At 34.3% G+C, this 16,658-nt stretch overlaps 1 protein-coding gene across 3 annotated transcripts in view; it reads left to right on the top strand.

The window, feature by feature from the left end:
• The window catches only part of CRPPA (CDP-L-ribitol pyrophosphorylase A), a 108,956-nt gene that overhangs the window by 27,064 nt on the left and 65,234 nt on the right, over positions 1–16,658 (top strand). For 2 of the 3 annotated variants that reach the window (XM_048951038.1, XM_048951040.1), the window contains exons 4-5: positions 8,763–8,867; positions 15,255–15,300. In XM_048951038.1, the coding sequence (XP_048806995.1) occupies positions 8,763–8,867; positions 15,255–15,300 (151 nt within the window). The remainder of the gene's footprint in view (positions 1–8,762; positions 8,868–15,254; positions 15,301–16,658) is intronic. The other variant, XM_048951039.1, reaches the window with a different exon arrangement.

Here is a 16,658-nt window from a genome sequence, read left to right as displayed (position 1 = left end):
CTTCCAGATTTGTTCTTTTTCATGAATTTAAGTTCTCTGGGAATCTTAGCCACTAAGCTACAACATTCAATTAATTGTCAGTTCTCTCACTGTTGCAGGCTTCCCATTTACAGTCCTTCTTGATTTTTTTTTTGTTTGGCACAGATCTGAGCAGATCAGTCTGGTATACCTTTCTACTGTTGTATGTTCTTATTTTTTAAAAATTAAAAATCACAACTTTGGAATATTTTTTTCCATTTCTTGGTTGATTAAAAAGGCAGTGATTTGGGAAGAGATACATACCTTGTACATAAAGTTAGTTGAAATAGATGTAACAGATGCCAAAGATTTATTTCAGTATTTCTTAAAAAAATTATATAAAAATATATATAAAATATTTTATATGTAAGTAAAATATAAAATGTGTGTGTGTGTACATATATATATATATATATATATATATATATATATATATATATATATATATATATTACAGTGAATTTGCTTTACCTGTGGTGCCAAAAAATGAACACAGGTTTTTAAGGGCATTCAGCCAGGTTATTTGTATGTGTATTTTTTTTGTGTGCGTTGCATTGCATTATTGCTGAATCTCAGCTTATTTTTCACTGTTTTACATCTTTCGTGTAGCCTAAAAAATGTACCTATTCCAAAGAGATCTTTTGTGCTCAGGTTTATACTGCTTTCTAATCTAATTCTGACAATCGTCAAAACTTCTGACATCATGGGTATTAACTTTGAAACTTATACTATTGCTTTTGGAGCCTTTTAAATTTAACTGCACAGAAATTGCATGCACTTCCATTTTTAATGACAGAGCTTATTAGAGCGTGCCACTGTCTTTAGTTGCATGTCTGACATGTAAGTGGTGCACTATAAAACATTTAAAACCAATATTGAAACTCAAAATAAACGGTGGAGCTAAAATGGTGTCTTGATCTTAAAAGGCCTCATTACTGTGACTACGATTCCACTGTGAGTTTTGTGTTATTAGATGGAGCACTTAGTTATAATAAAATGAACAGGTATAAGTGGATTTTGATGGATAGATTTAATGCTGCCTAACACTTTCTGTTGCAAGTCTCTGTTCTGTTGCTTACACGAATCACGGGAAAATGGCTGTTTACTTCTGATACATTGGAGTATTCTGATGCCTCTGCATTGTAATGGGACTTTAGATTTTGGTACTGAAATGGTTCTGAAGAGAGAGATCGATGAATTATATATGCTTATGATGTTATTTATCATGTATATGCTTCCTGAGCTCAAATCCTTATGAAGTACTGTGCTGTTTGTGTTCTCTTAAGGTTATGTAAGTTTTTATGTGGTATAATGTGTGTTTGGCAAAAGGTGGACAAATGTCAGATACAAAGAACTGCTAGAGGAGTAAGAACTTCGTAATGTATGTGATATCACACAGGCAGTAATATGATGCTTTACCTTAATCGGGGTTTTTGCCTACGATGTTGGGTAAAAGGCCATATACATATGTTAAGGGAATAAATTTAACATACTGTTGTCCTAGTTCTGGTATTTGTTCTTGATCTGTGATTTCTTCTTTCTTGTAAGATGTAATGAACTGTATTACTATCCTTCAGGAAATGTTAGTAGAGAATTAGTTGAAGTATTCTGTATTAAAAAAAAAAATGCAAGTCCCTAATAATTAGTGAAACTTGTGGATGGGTTGTAAAATCACACCTAGCTACCCAGTACAAAAACCAGCCAGTTGGTTTTCTCTCTCTCTGTTTTTTTTGGTTTTTTTTTTTGTTTTTTTGAACTACCTTGAATTAAATTCCTCTTCTTTGGGAACATTTTTACCTATTCTTATCAGCCCCTGGGAATGTCAGTATAGTTTAAGTGCTAGTTGAAAATCCATTCTTTCCAAATAAAAGGAATAAAGGCTGAATTCTTTAGATCAGTCTTTTTTTTTTTTTTTTTTTTTTTTTGTAACGTAGTTTCATCTTTTTATATAAAACATTAGCAAATGCAGGGTTGGATCTTGTAAGCCTGGGAAGATGAGTAGGGTGAAGGGAAAACTTACTAGAAGTCAAACGTTTCCCTGGAGCAGTATCAGATGAGAAATTAGAGTATCAGGAGGCCAGGTAGACTACCTATTTTTCTTTAGTCAATGTGGGCCAAGAGTGATTTCTCTAATACCTATTTCTGACATACTATGGAATGCACTGGTATCCTTTGTCTTCAGTACAAAGCATCTTGTTATGTGATGTCGTGTTAGTGTATGAAGGCAGCCATGATATGGAATAGCTGAGGTTTTCAAGAAATCATGGTGTATCTTAAAGTGTAAGGAAGATAGGAGGAACAACTTCCTGATCTTGCAGAGGAACAGTTGAAAATGGAAGCAGAAGAGGGGTGTGTAGAAGATCCTGAATAGCTTCTGTGTTGAAGATGTAACTGAAAGCCTAGGGAGGACGATATATTGTTAGTGAATTGTCAGCATCAGTGATGGATATGTGTAGTTAATTAATTAACCTGTTGACAGTAAACCTGTAGATTATAAAGTTTATATTCAGCTACTCACGGCAATGAAGCAGAAATAAAAAAGAAGAGAAAGCAGGAATATTCCTTAAAAGAGGCTAAACTTCAGGGTGTTTAGAGATTTTTTTTTTCTGCTTATCTAAAGTACCTTACAGAAAGTACCACAAGGAAGATGAAACCTTAAAGTTTCTATCTAACTTCTGCAGAGACTAGGTAGAGTATTGTACTTCTTGGACTGATGCTGCATTAATACATCTGTTTGTAGCCAGCTTTACCCACTTCTTGGATAATAAGCAGTTGCATATGCTTGTGAGGGGAGTCGCCTATGCTTGTGCATCTGCCTGCATAGGAGAGAACTGCTATGTGTAAGCACAGTAATGTCAAGATACAAAATAATAGTGTGTCAAGTAGAGGCATGGAAATACTTTGATGCTAAATTCTGGGAGGCAGATGTTCTTCCACTCCCAGAAAATCATTTCAAGATGGGACTATGGTAAGAAGAGAGATTCTGCAAGCTGTCCAAACAAATCCTCAGTAGAAGTAAAAGACTTCATGTTTTTCAGAAGTCATGAAATTTTTCTTGTCTAACAAACTTCTGAGAATGTTCAAGGAGCACTTTGTCAGAATAAGAAAGTTGGCTATTGTTAGGCCCATTGTAGAAGTATTTGCTCAAAGCATTGTCTTCTCTGTATGTAAATAACAGGGAGTGTATTCCATGTGGATTTTGTAAACTTCTCAAGTGCTTTTTAAAAGAGTACAAGATCCCTGGGATTCTTCTTCAAACATGTGTGAAACGTTTCAGTATCCTCTGTAGAGGGGAAGTGGAGTCAGCTGTAGCAGCTTAGTAATGTTTTGGCATAGGTCAGGCGAGTCCTTCGAGGCAAAATGTCTAGACTGATTTGGGGATTTTCCTGTGGGTTCATTCTTTGTTAAAGAAATCAATGTCATTCAAATTAACATTGCCAGAAGCAACATACGATTAAATGAACAGTAGCAGACAGATTGTTAACTAAAGCCTTGGTAACTTTGAGAGAAAGGGTCAGACTCAGCAGAAGGACTAAAAGGTCAAAATGCAAGTGAGGCAGAATTTGGCCATTTCAGTTGAACACTGAAATCCTTAAAAAAAAAAAAAAAAAAAAAAAAAAGCCAAACCAAACAAAAAAACCCACAAAACAAATAACACCTCTCAAGACTAAAGATACCTGAATCTCCAGGGCATCAGAACTTTGTTAAGGTTGAGCAGAGCAGACGTTAAACATTGTGTTTACCAAGGTGTTGAAGTTGTTGCCTACTCAGAGGAAAAAAGATACATAAATCTTTACATGATGTGAAATCTTTACCAGTCAGTGATGAATTGGTGATTTGGGTTAGAAGTGTTTTGCTTTTGTAATAGAAAGGCACTGAAAAATAGATCACAATTGTTAGAAACAAATGGCAGTAAGTAGGTAAGATATGTAGATTCTATTATAACCTCTAAAGGATTGTGTCTTGGCCTTCATCGTTTTCTAAGAAAGCCAGGCGTCTTTCATTAAGTGTGCTTTGTTGGGAAAATAAGTTTACCTCATTCTTCAAGCTTGCTCACCTACGTTGCTTAGCTACATTTTATGTTCAGGCTTTCCAAATATATGACATGTGTTATTATTTGTATATATTTTTATATTATATATAAATATTAATATATATATAATTAATATTTTTATATTTTTATATATTATCATCTTATATCATCTTATCCCAACAGCTTGGTTATGAGATTTATAGGAAGTATTTTTTTTTTTCCCATTTTCCTATCCATAAAACCCACTCAGTTATTTTCAGGTTAAATGTAATTCATGAATTTTGTTCAACAGAGCATTCATCTATTCAAAACCTGCAGCTAGATTGGTGGTCTGTTGAGAAAACCATGCTAGCTTAGATAGTTCTGTACTTGATTAGTTCTTTGGCATAATGGTAGAGCCAGGATGTTGTATGAATCCCCACCTTGACCTTATTAATTTCTGCCACAGGAATGCTTAGAGAAATTCTAATGCCTTGCTTAAAGAAAAAAAAAAACAACTTGCTAATGGTATAATTGCTTCCATTTTATGGCAGTCCTCATCCTTTAGAATCTCAAAGCTCAGAACTTTTCAGCAGTGCAAAGCTGCCACAGCCTAGGTGAAATCTGGCATCTTAGTAGTGGTGAAAGATATAACTTGGTGGAGACATACAGACATTATTAAAATTGGATATTAAACTGGTTTGTGAATGTTACTTAAAGTGTTATCGTATTTGCTCTGATAAATACACTGTATCTGTAAGAATCATCCATTTGGTGCAGACTCAGAAAATGCCTAATACTGAATGAAAATCACTGTATCTATTATCTAGCAGGCAGAAGACCACCCATCTGAATTGTGATCCACTCTTCAGAAAGCTAAGAAGAATACAATGCAGTGATGTTAGAACTTTTCATCTCAACTACTGACAATTTAGTATATCCAAAGGCAAGGAAAAGGACTATATATTATCATGCATAACTTCAAGATGTGATTCTCTAAGTAAATTATTTTAAGACTGAATATTCTTCTCTGTTCCAATTATTTAATAATAAAGGATGTACTTTTCCTAAGTTGGAGTTTGACTCACTTTGGTTTTTAAGCCTGATCAAATTCTGTTGTTGATTACTTAATTTTAGAATTGGATATCTATTTAAAAATTCCTTAATTGTGAGACTCTGAATCATCATGTCTTTACATTTTCTTAGAGTAGCCTAAATAATCTGTAACTCTATACTTGCTTTTGTTAAACCTCATCTGGTTCATCACCCAACTCTCCGCCTGTCCAGCTTTCACTGAATGGCAGCACAGCTTTCTGGTGTGTCAGCCATTCCTCCCAGCTATGTATCATCAGCAAACTTGCTGAGGGTGGAAACTATGCCCTCATTAGGGTCACTGATAAAGATGTTGAGCAAGACCATCACCAACCCCTGGGGAACTCTGCTAGATACAGGCCTCCAAAGTATGCCTAGAGTCCTGACTGCTATCACCGCAAATGTACTTCAGCTAGTGCCCTTGTGCATGATTTCACTTTGGATTTCACTTTCTCCATGTTTGGAGAGGGTACTTGCAGTTACTGCAGTGAGGAGCACTGGGATGTAGGTTTGCAGATCTGTACTTAAACAGGTTTGCATAATTTTGTACTGGAGTATATTACTGTGTTGTTTTTCTTGTCACTGATTCTTCTGGATGTATGGAGCAGCAATTCTAATAATTAACTTCAGTAGGAAATCTTTCAGGAATAAGCTTATTTCAACTCAATTTTATTGCACACTTTTAGTGCACTTATTGTACTTTTCCTTCCATTTTTTCACCTGTTTCCTTATCTTTGCTGCTTTCATTCTTGTTTAGTTCTTGTGTATAGTATATGCAGTTGACTGTTTAAATTCAGCAATTTCTGCATTCCAAGGCAACGAACATGGGAAGTGTATTAAAAATAGAAACAGAAGTTCAGATTCCACAAGTGTGTAAACTTACTAAATGTGCTTGGCATTAAGTAGCAGTCAGTTTATAACGTAGGGATACTAACTGCTGCTGAAGAGGGAAGAAGTACCAAAGATGATACAGCCACCGCTTACAGAAGAAAGACCAATTTTTTATGCACTTTAAGGCCATGTATGTAAAGGAGTGAGTCTGAAGATTTTCTTTCAGTTAATACATGAAGATTATTAATTTTGTTCCCTTATTTTGTAAGCATATTACAACTCAAGAATTAATAAATAGTAAGAAAATGACAAGGCTGTAATGAAAAATTGTATTGCGTCTGTTTTAGTTCTGCTTTATGGTTATCAGATCTCACGTATCCAAAATCAGTTAAGTACTCAGTAAAATAATCATAATTTAAGCAGTTAAGTATTTTTTTTATTGTAAATACTGCTTCTTTGTGATTTTAACTGTTCCAATTTTCATGTTGGAAACAAGTTAGGTTGTGGCCTTTCAGTGCCTCCCAGACAGTGCTCTCTCCTCTAAGGTTATGTTCTGTGTTTTACGATCAGAAACCACAGGGTAGCTCCATTCTTAGGAAGTCATACTATTTATCAAAATATTTTGGAATCACTGTGGGGATTGGAGGTAGGAAAAATTGATGTCATGTGGAAATCTAGATCTCAGTCTCTGCTGTGCACTTTATTCAGACATCTTTCCTTGGGAAAAAAAGCACCCACAAAAAAGAATGTCCCCCAAACTACCTATTAGAATGCCTTTGAATATTCAACAGATCAAAAGCATTTTTAAATAACGTATTTCATTCTGTGACATTTACAGAGCTCAGTTAATCTGTTTTTTTTCCTTTGTGTATATGATTTGTGCCAATATTTCCATCTGTTTTCACCATTTCGAATTTGTGGTCAGAAGCTTAAACTATGTTCATTGTTTCACAAAGCTATGTGTACATGACAAGTATGGTTAACTGCACTGTGTCTAACTTCTTAACAAAGCTTTTCAGTTAAAATGACAGTTTAGGAATAGTAGTATTTTCAAAGAAGTGATTGCAGTGTAAGTTAGCTCTGGATGTACAATGAAATAAAAACAGATTTAGTTTGCTAATTTTTGCATGCCTAAGTCAGTAAAAAATTTTCCTCTTAGATATTCTACTATTCTTTACTATAGACACTCCCTGACAACACTTAAATTCAGTAACTGAATTTCTTAGAGCAGTATAGAAACTTTCAAGTTGTGCATCTTAAATATGGATTTAAGCTTCATGTGTGGAGAACACATACATGGGTAAAATATAAATTAAGCTGGTCTTGAGTTGATAGTTGTACTTCATTTTTCTCCACTTACATCAGTATATTAACTTGCAGGAGAGTACATTATAGAAATATGTTTAGGTTTAAACAATTACTGATAATTAGAGTAGTAAATGTCACGATGTACAAGTGTTAGTGAAATATGTTTTTAATTATTACTTTGCTTTCTGTCATATTTCTTTCCTTGAAGACAGCAATATCCTTACAATGTTTAATCTCATTTATGGATATTTTCCACTCCCGACTAATTATGTGTAATTAATACTTTGCAAATAAGTCGGAATTGCTTAGCCTAGTCTTGGTAATTCATATATTTTTAAAAATGTAACTTAATTAAAATTAACATTAATTTATTTCAAAGACAAACAGCTTTTCTGAAACTTTCTTCAACTATAAGGCAAGGGAAAAACATTCTTTAATTTATGTTATTCACTTCAGTAGAAAATATTTTTCATTTTACCTTAAAATTTTCCTTAAAAAAAAAAAAAACAACACAACCATAAAAGAACCCTTGAGTATTTAAAGAATACAAATAGTTTTTGCATAATGTAGAAATCTTTTTGTTGCACTTTTTCCTTCAGTGTTCTAAAATAAGTTTCCTTTTCAAGATTACTTCGTTTTTTAAAATTTTTATTTGGTACTGAAATCTCTTAATAACCTCAATAGAGGATTATAACAGCTAAACTACTTTTTTTTTTTTCAAAATTTATTGTATGAAAGGATCCTCATTTGATTGCAGTGATGGCAGCAATCCAGAATGACAGAAATTACTAATTTAAATAATGCAGAAGTGACAACTATGATTTTTCAAAGACTTCTCTGCATTATAATAATAAAATTTGGATGTATAATGTTGGTTAATTCCTTGAATTTCACTACTATGTTATAAAACAAGAATAGAAACTAAATTTTTTGTCTCTCATTTTTATTAAAAATATATTGAGCAAATTTAAGAAGAGGTGAGTTGTGTTTATCACACCCTTATTTCAGTCTTCTTTAACTCAGTTATACCATTTCATTCTTAACAACTTGGAATCCTGGAGGATACTGAGTTACTGACGGTGCTTATGTATTAAAATGTTTTACCAGGGCTTGATAATGAAGCTGAATGTATGGAGAATAAGAGGGAAGGATTTATTTGAGTAAATGATTTCTTAAGATAAGAAACAAGACATAATACATGACCAAGTTTAGTAGGAAGAAACAGCCACAGAATTTTTGAGAAGTTGTGCTGGGCACTGTGCTGTTCATTTTATTCATAAATAATTTGGAAAAGGAAGTAGTGGTACTACTTAAAGGGCCTGGAGTATCTCTCGTGGAAAGGCTGAATAACCTGGGTCTGTTCAGCCTGGGGAAAAAAAGACTGAGATTTGGTAAATGGACTGGACTGCTGAGAAAAACGTTTTATTACTTTTATTACAAAAAAAAAAAAAAAAGCACAATTTATTTAAGACTAATAAAATGTTCTTTTAAATTCTAACAGTGCACAGATTATGATCTGGATTATGGAACAGAATGTTTGCATCTGGCTCTGAAATACTGTAAAACAAATGCTAAGCTTGTTGAAGGAACAGCTGACCTTTGGAAGGTAAAGAGTGTAAACATTTCTATTTTCTTATACATTTGTTGAAATTAATAAAGGCAACATTTCAGATTTCCTATAATCATGAAAATTCAAGTGTGTGTGAAGTGTAATAATTATACTTTTGTCTCCTAAATTTCACAATTTTGAAAATAAAAGAATGTTCTCTGACAATTAAGAGGTCAATTTTCTTTTTATGAATATTCAAATAAATAAAACCTACACTTTCAAAACCTTGTGAAAGTAAAGGTTCCTCATATGTTTATCCTTTGATAAGCATTCTTCATACAGATTGGTAGTAGTCTTACTGTCTTGAATTTTAGAAATCAATTTAAAAATATCAGAGCATTGATGATGGAGATTGTCAGCCTTTGCAACATTCAGTGCTAAACCAGGTAATAAGAAATATAATAGTCTATGATAATCTTTCAGAATAGGGGAATGGAAACTGGATTTGCAAGATACTTTGAATAGTTCTGATTACAGTTATTTTTGACTGCTTCCAGTATTGTAAGCTCAGAACTTTCATGTTGTTGTAATGAAAAGAGTAATAGCTACTCTTTGGAGAACTATTTTCAAGTAGAAATATGGAGTCTATTCTGAAATTTAGTATATTGAGAGAACAGTGGATTTTTTTTAATGAGTGCTTCAGCCAGTAGATAATGATTATGGAATTAATATTCTCTTAAATCCACCTATGTGGTTGTAGGCCATGTCACAAGAGTTAATTCCTAAAAGCATGGATTAAGTTTCTGGTAGCAGCTTTCACATGCTTACTTAAGTTTCAAGATGCAAAAAGAAGAGCAACTGTCCCAAACTCTGGTATCATATACTAGCTTATGGAAAGAAATAAAGCTAGTTTTACAAAATATAGAGTTGAAAGAACTCTGTTGCTTTACTTAGTCTTCTGGCCATGAGTTGGATTATGTTACCGCCTCTGGCGTTACCTGTTGGATGAATTTGGTTTTGTGATTTGTCTATTTAACATGCTGTCATTTCTTTTTCCATAAAATAATCACTATCGAGGATAAATTATACTGGAACTTTATGAAAAAATGATATTTTTGAAATAATGTATTATTAGCTATTAATATTATTAAAATTTCTGGTAATTGTCAATAAAATATCAGTTATTGATTCACATTGTCTTGCCTCTCAAGGCTGTTTTCATATACCATAGATTGTGCTACTAATAACTTTGAGATTCCTACTAAGTTCATTTTGGTTTTGGATTATCATGAGCTGTTTTGGGCTCATCATTGTAGATAGACTTGGGCAGATGTTATCTGAGATAATTAATGAAGACAGAGTGTATCTGGAACTAGAAAAACAAGCTAGGCACTTGAATAGTTTGAGAATCTGTTAAACTCTGTATGTGTATCTATAATATTAAGAACATTGTTTTATGAAATTAACTTTCCCCTGCTTCCTCTAAATACTTTTCCTATTTTCCTCTGCTTTTTCTATGAAAACATTTCTTGTTCTCTGATGTCAAATACCTGGCTAGAAACAGTTTGATTTTTGAACATTTCACTACATTCAAAAACCCTGGAGAGTTTAAGACCTCTTCAAACAAGCTGTTATTTTTTTGTTGTTGTTGTAAATATCAAGGTCCGACAGTCTACGGGTTCCTAACAACAGACAAAACAAGTGTGTATTCAGGTGCCAAACAATATATCTCTGTAGTTTTTAAGTAAATCTATCATTTAATTGTTCTGGATTGTAATCCATTAGCTGTTGTGTCATGCAATTAGTAAGTGTTCCTTTTTTTCTTTTTTTTTCTTCTCGTTACCGTGTTGAGGGATCTGGAAGCAGCTCAAATCACTCCATCTGTCTCTGACAGTAAATTTTCTCCACTGGGACATGATTTCTAATAATATGAACATAAATCTTAAACTGAAAGGTAATTTCCTGAATCTGCACTGCAAATTTCCTGTGCCATTTAGCAGCAAAATTTACTTACACATTGGTTGCCTAAAAGTCTTTCAGGATTTTTTCTGTGGAGATAATCTTTCTGAAACAGATTGTCTGCCTTCCTTTTCAGTCTTCTAAAGGACAAATTCTGCCATGCAGTATCATAATGCTTATGATAACAAAATAGATTCATAATGTTCAGTTCATTCTTTGTAATGTTTTGATTCCCTGCCCGCAACAGAGGGGTTGAAACTAGATGATTGTTAAGGTCTTTTTCAACTGAGGCCATTCTATGATTTTATGATTCTTTATTATCTGTAGATGCTATTAGTGCCCAGTAGATAGCATGCAGTCTTATGAGCTAGGCTTAGCGAATAATTAAGATTGAAAGAAGTAGCTGGATGTCATCTAGGGGCCAGGTTAGTTAGATTAATCTGGCTGTGCAGGGTGAGCTTTGTCCCTGTGAATTTTCAGTCTATCGAGAAATAGAAATTTCATGTAATCTCTGGAAAACCAATTCCTGTGATTATCCGTCCTTACGTACAGACTTGTATTTCCGTAAGATCTGATCAGCGTTTTCCTTGCTGCCTTTTGCAGTGGGAAAGGATGAGAGGAGAACAGGAAAAACCTGCAAGAAAAGCTTAGTTTACTATATAACCAGTAATGTGACCCATCCCTACATTGAACCTTCTGTCCTATGGATTGAACAAGCCAAGTTCTTTGCAGCCCTCTTCTGCTCCGCTTTGCTAGTGCTTGATACTGAACAGTTCAAAACTGGGAACAGCACTCAGGTGTCTTTCCAACAGTACCAAGTACAGGGAAATAATTACTTCCATTTATGTTCTATCTACTTTATTACAGCCCAGTTGATTGGACTCCTAATATACTCCATGCAGATTTTGGACAGAGAAGTTTGTTAGCTAGTGACATACCTGAGAATATCATGGAGGAAGAGATTCTGCCCAAAAAGATGAAAATATTGTAGACCAGATAAAAAGAATTTCAGTGTTGACAGAAGTGTGTAGTGCATGACAATGACAGCAGCTCCCATTTATGTGCAAATTCTGTGTTGCACATGGTGCAACACATATGTGTATGTAAGTATACTGGTGCCATATCTTTAAAGTACTTATACATGCTAACATTCTGTTCCCTACTATTGTATTAAAGTGTCAGTGACACCTGTAAAGTTTGTCAGAGCCTTAAAGTCATAAAAATGATGAGATTTGTAAAATAAATTTTCTGCAGCAAATGCACATAAATTTTAGAAGCTACGGAGACATATGGCTCCTTCCTGTTTGAATAGCACACTTGTGTTGGTTGCTCTATACCATGCTGTTTAGCCATTCTATGCCAGCGTTTGATGTGAGGCAGTTGCATTAAAGAGGGAAACACTTCTCAGTTTGTAAAGTTTGATGAAATTCAGAAGACTGCCAGTTTTCTCAATTTATGTCTGCCTATGAAATAGTTAGGAGCTGCTTATTACTGACCACGCTTCAGAAGCGAGATTGTCATTCCATAGCTTTTATAACTACGTGACTTATAATATGTCGTTGTTTGTTTTCTGTGAAGATTTTCAACACTGAGATGCACAATATGGTATATGCCAAGAACTGGTGTTGTTCGTATGGCCGATTGTCTTTTCTTCAGTGAGAGGAAAAAGGATATTCCATCCAGATAGATGAGAACCGAAATAGTAATACTTCAAACATCTTTTGAGGTTTCAGAGTATGTGTAACAGGAAACCTGCAGTCAGTTAGCAGGTAGAGAACAGTTTGTGTATTCCAAGTGTTATAAAAATTTTCATTCTGCATGGACCTAGTATCTTTTAAGTACACACATGGTATTTAGAAGAATTCTGTTTGTACGAAGGTTCCTATTTATTTCTGTTTGATCCGCCATCTCACACCTGCTATGATGGTGTCATTGCTAGGAAAATGTTGTCCACACAATCCATCTTTCATTGGTCTAAATAGAGGAAGTCAGAAGGCTCCAAATCCAGATTATACAAGGGGATGTGGTCGGACAATCCGTCCAAGATTGTTAGTGTGTTTCACAGTCTTCAAACTGGCGTGGGGCCTGACAGTATTGTGTTGCAAGAGAAAGGTTGTCGCCTTCTCAGTCCTGACACTGGAAGTTTGAGCCTTCAGTTCAATCAGTGTTGCAATGTAGTGGTCAGATTTGATGGTTTGTCTGGGTTCTAGGAAATCCAGAATAATCACTCCATGCTGGCTCATAGTGATGCCACCATGTCTCATCACTGGTAAGGATTCATCTCAGGAAACTGTCACCTTCAGCCTTGTATTCAGTTGGTTCTGACAAACTTGTATATGATCTTCTGTTCCTGTGCAAGCATCATGGGACCCAGCTGGTGCAAACATTGTGATATTCCAACGTTGCTGCCATTGTTTTCAGTGCATTGAAGCCAGTATTCATCTCTGTACATGGTTCTCTGGTTGTAATCTGCTGATTCTCAAAGATGAGCTGATTGAATTGCACTTTATTTCGTGATATGATAGCTGTATATGGCTGTTTGGAATATGGCTGTCTTTCACATCTTTGTTCCCACTGCTGGAACGCATCACCCCACTACCTTACTGTGCTCACATTCGCTGTTTCCATAAATGTTCAGCAAGTGTCAGTGAATATCAACTGCCATTTTTTCCTCATGGAGGAATTCAGTGATGCAGCTTTGCTTCTTATGCATGTCCATCTCAGCTGCTATTTTGTCAAGATTGCCCCTGTGCTGCCATCTGTTGCGCAGTGACAAAATGTAATGGATTATTAGAGGAAGGTTCAACCTCTGCTGCCGTAAGTCATGGGCCAACACAATAAAATAGGAGCCCTACTGTTGGATCAGCCTTCCTGTATTAGGTGCACAAACTGTAGCATTAAATAACTCAAAGCTGTTGGAGAAGATTGTTTCTGTGCGTATTTGTTGTTTTCTTGAAATGACAGTACTCTGGTAGAATTATTAGTATCACAGAATCAAAAAACAAACAAACACCTCTCCAGCAATTCTGAGGTTTTTCAAATATAGCATATATGAATGGATTTCATAAAGTAGATGCAATAGTTTGTTTATAATACAAAATGGTAGAGAGGTGTTTACTAATTAAGACTAGTCTGCCTTTGGGGAATTAGCAGGTGTTGGTTTCATATTCTGTGTTGGTGAGTTATTTGTGTTAATATTTGATACAGTAATTTTCTGTTCTACAACAAACGTATTAAAAATGTCTTGAAATGCTGGATGTTTGAGTGGACTGTATGAAAATTAATGTTGTCGCATGAAAATGTAGTACCTGAGTACTTAAAGTATGTAAATTTGGTGTTGATCAGCAGTTTTAGGAGTATGCTGCTACAGGCAGAATTTGATTATCAAAGAGTTAGTGGACTAATATAATTAATATAACCAACGTGGAATGTATTTATTTTGTGAAATTGATTCCAAGCCTGTTTTACATGATTATAGTCTTGGCTCATAAGATGTTAGTGTTGATGTAGTACTCCATTGGCAGCAGTTTCACTTCTGCTACATGGCATCTTAATTAAAAATAAAAGATGACTGTAACTGTTTTAGTCATTAAATAGATTAAAAGTTAGATAACTGATAGTTTTCTGTAGTTTTCACCACATGCAGAAGCTGTTGTACTCCACAATATTGATCTGATACATTTTTACCTATACTTTTTTTTTTTTTTTTTTTGCAAAGGACACAAAGTTTTATGGAGTTACAAGTAAAAAGATAATTGATCAGAAGCAAAGTATGAAAAGTAGCCTAAGAATTATTTGGTAAACTAATGTAAGCAAAAGGTATGCATTTCATTTCAGCCAAATACAAAAACACACACAAAAAACCCCCCGAACCTTAGGCCACACCTGTAGAATTGTTCTAGGAAGGTAGAGACTTTGAAAGTGCTTTAGGGTTAACAGTAGCTAGCAAGCTTTTATTGCGGACAAAAATACCTTGTGTCAGCTCTGGATATGGAAATAAGAAACAAGACTCTCATTAGTAGTAATAATTTTACAGTGCTGAAGAAAATCACCCATATCAGTAAAAGAAATAACTAGGCTTCTACCTGGATGGTTTTTAATCTTCACAAGTCCTTTCAACATGAATCTCTTTCATGATGAAATTGCAGATTAGAAATACGTTTTTGTAAGGAATTATGAAGAATGTATGAAAATTGGTGCAATATCATACTTCAATGATTTGTTAAAGGGTTAAAAGTAGGTGTATTTTTAAATGATTGCTAATCAGGTCTGAGTATTTTTAAAAATGTTTCAGGTCTCCAATAGTATCTGCAACTTCTGTTCTCATGACTTGCCAGTAATATTTTATCATAATTAAGAAATTGACAATATCATTTCTTTACATTTGGTATTTCAAACGTAAAGAATTGCCTTCAAGGCATTGTTTTATTGGTTTTGCATTCCTTCCTGCTGTGTTAAATCTAATGAGGTTTGTCTGTCCTTTAGGTGACCTACAAGAGGGATCTGTATGCAGCTGAATCAATTATTAAGGGTACGTATTTGTCCTTATTGCTGCCAATTTGCATATTCCTGGGTCTGTTGTAGTTTTTTTTCTTTGTACACTGTTGTTTTAAATGTCTTTAAGAAAAGTTTTAAGATGAGTAAAATGTGCTTAGGCAACTTGTTTTACCTAGTTTTCAGGGATATTTTAAATTATGCATTTTTGACCTTTATTATTTACTACTCTTAGAACAGAGAATCTTATTAAAAAGCTGCGTACATAGCAAATAAGATTAATTTTGAAAGACTTTATAAGCATTAAACAAATATCTGTTTTCTAATTCTAGTTCAATTCTGAATATGTTCCATCATTCTAAGTAGTAGACTAAAACATCTGTTAACTCTTTGGGATTTTTTTACTGTTTTCTCATAGCAACTATATGATCTTGAGATATTCCAGCAAGTGGATATAGTTATATTATATATACAATAAAAATATATAAAAATATATTTCTATTGTAGATACATCATGTACGTATTCACTTACAATAAATATGTATTTTTTAAAAGTGTGTATGTGTGTATATATATGCAGACGTACATGTCTATATACACACTTTGACTGGATTTTAACCTTTTCCTGTGCTGATACAGTGGTTTAATAGCAGCCTAAAATCTAGGTTTAACACACTCTAGAAAGGATGAAGTTGTAAGTACTTCACAGTGAACACAGTGGTTATTTTAAACTGAGAGACGCTGATTCAGGTGACTCTTACTTGACTTTTTGTTGTGAACTGAAGAATAAATACCCAAAAACTAATAAAGAAAAGGGGACTTCAGGTTAAAAATATTTCTCCAGAGAAAGGAGTATGGTGAGTAACTTTGATGGATTGAGTATTGTTAAAATAACTGATGTAAGTTTAGCTACCGGCTTAAGTAAAGCAGTACATGCTGAGCACAGCTCTGCCAGTGCAAACAAGCTATAAAGCTTAAACATAACTCAGATGTTTCTGTGGTATCAGCCATTCTGCACACTGCTTCTCTATACCTCCTTGAATTTTAATATATGCGTCGCTGAAAGTAAGGTACTGAATTTTTGAGGAACACATCATGGAGATAGAATCCTGGAAGCCTCAAAGTTCTGTTTTTGGCAAGGACTTGGCTCTTCTCTCCACAGCTGGTAGCTTAGAAGTCTTGAATATATTGTTTTGAGTAAGATTCCTAGGGGTACCAGGCTCCTCTAGCTTTCAAATCTAAGATTTCTAAGCATATTAAAGCTGAGAATGTGACTGGGAGTAGTCATCATGAGTTTTCAAAGGGAAAATTATAGCTGACCATGGTGATGGTCATTTTGCTGTAGAAGATTAATTTTGTGGCTGAGAGGAGGGCAGTGGCTATTGCTTATTTTGA

This window comes from Lagopus muta, chromosome 7, assembly GCF_023343835.1.
Source record: "Lagopus muta isolate bLagMut1 chromosome 7, bLagMut1 primary, whole genome shotgun sequence".
NCBI lineage: Eukaryota > Metazoa > Chordata > Aves > Galliformes > Phasianidae > Lagopus > Lagopus muta.
This window is presented reverse-complemented; position numbering and strand designations above follow the sequence as displayed.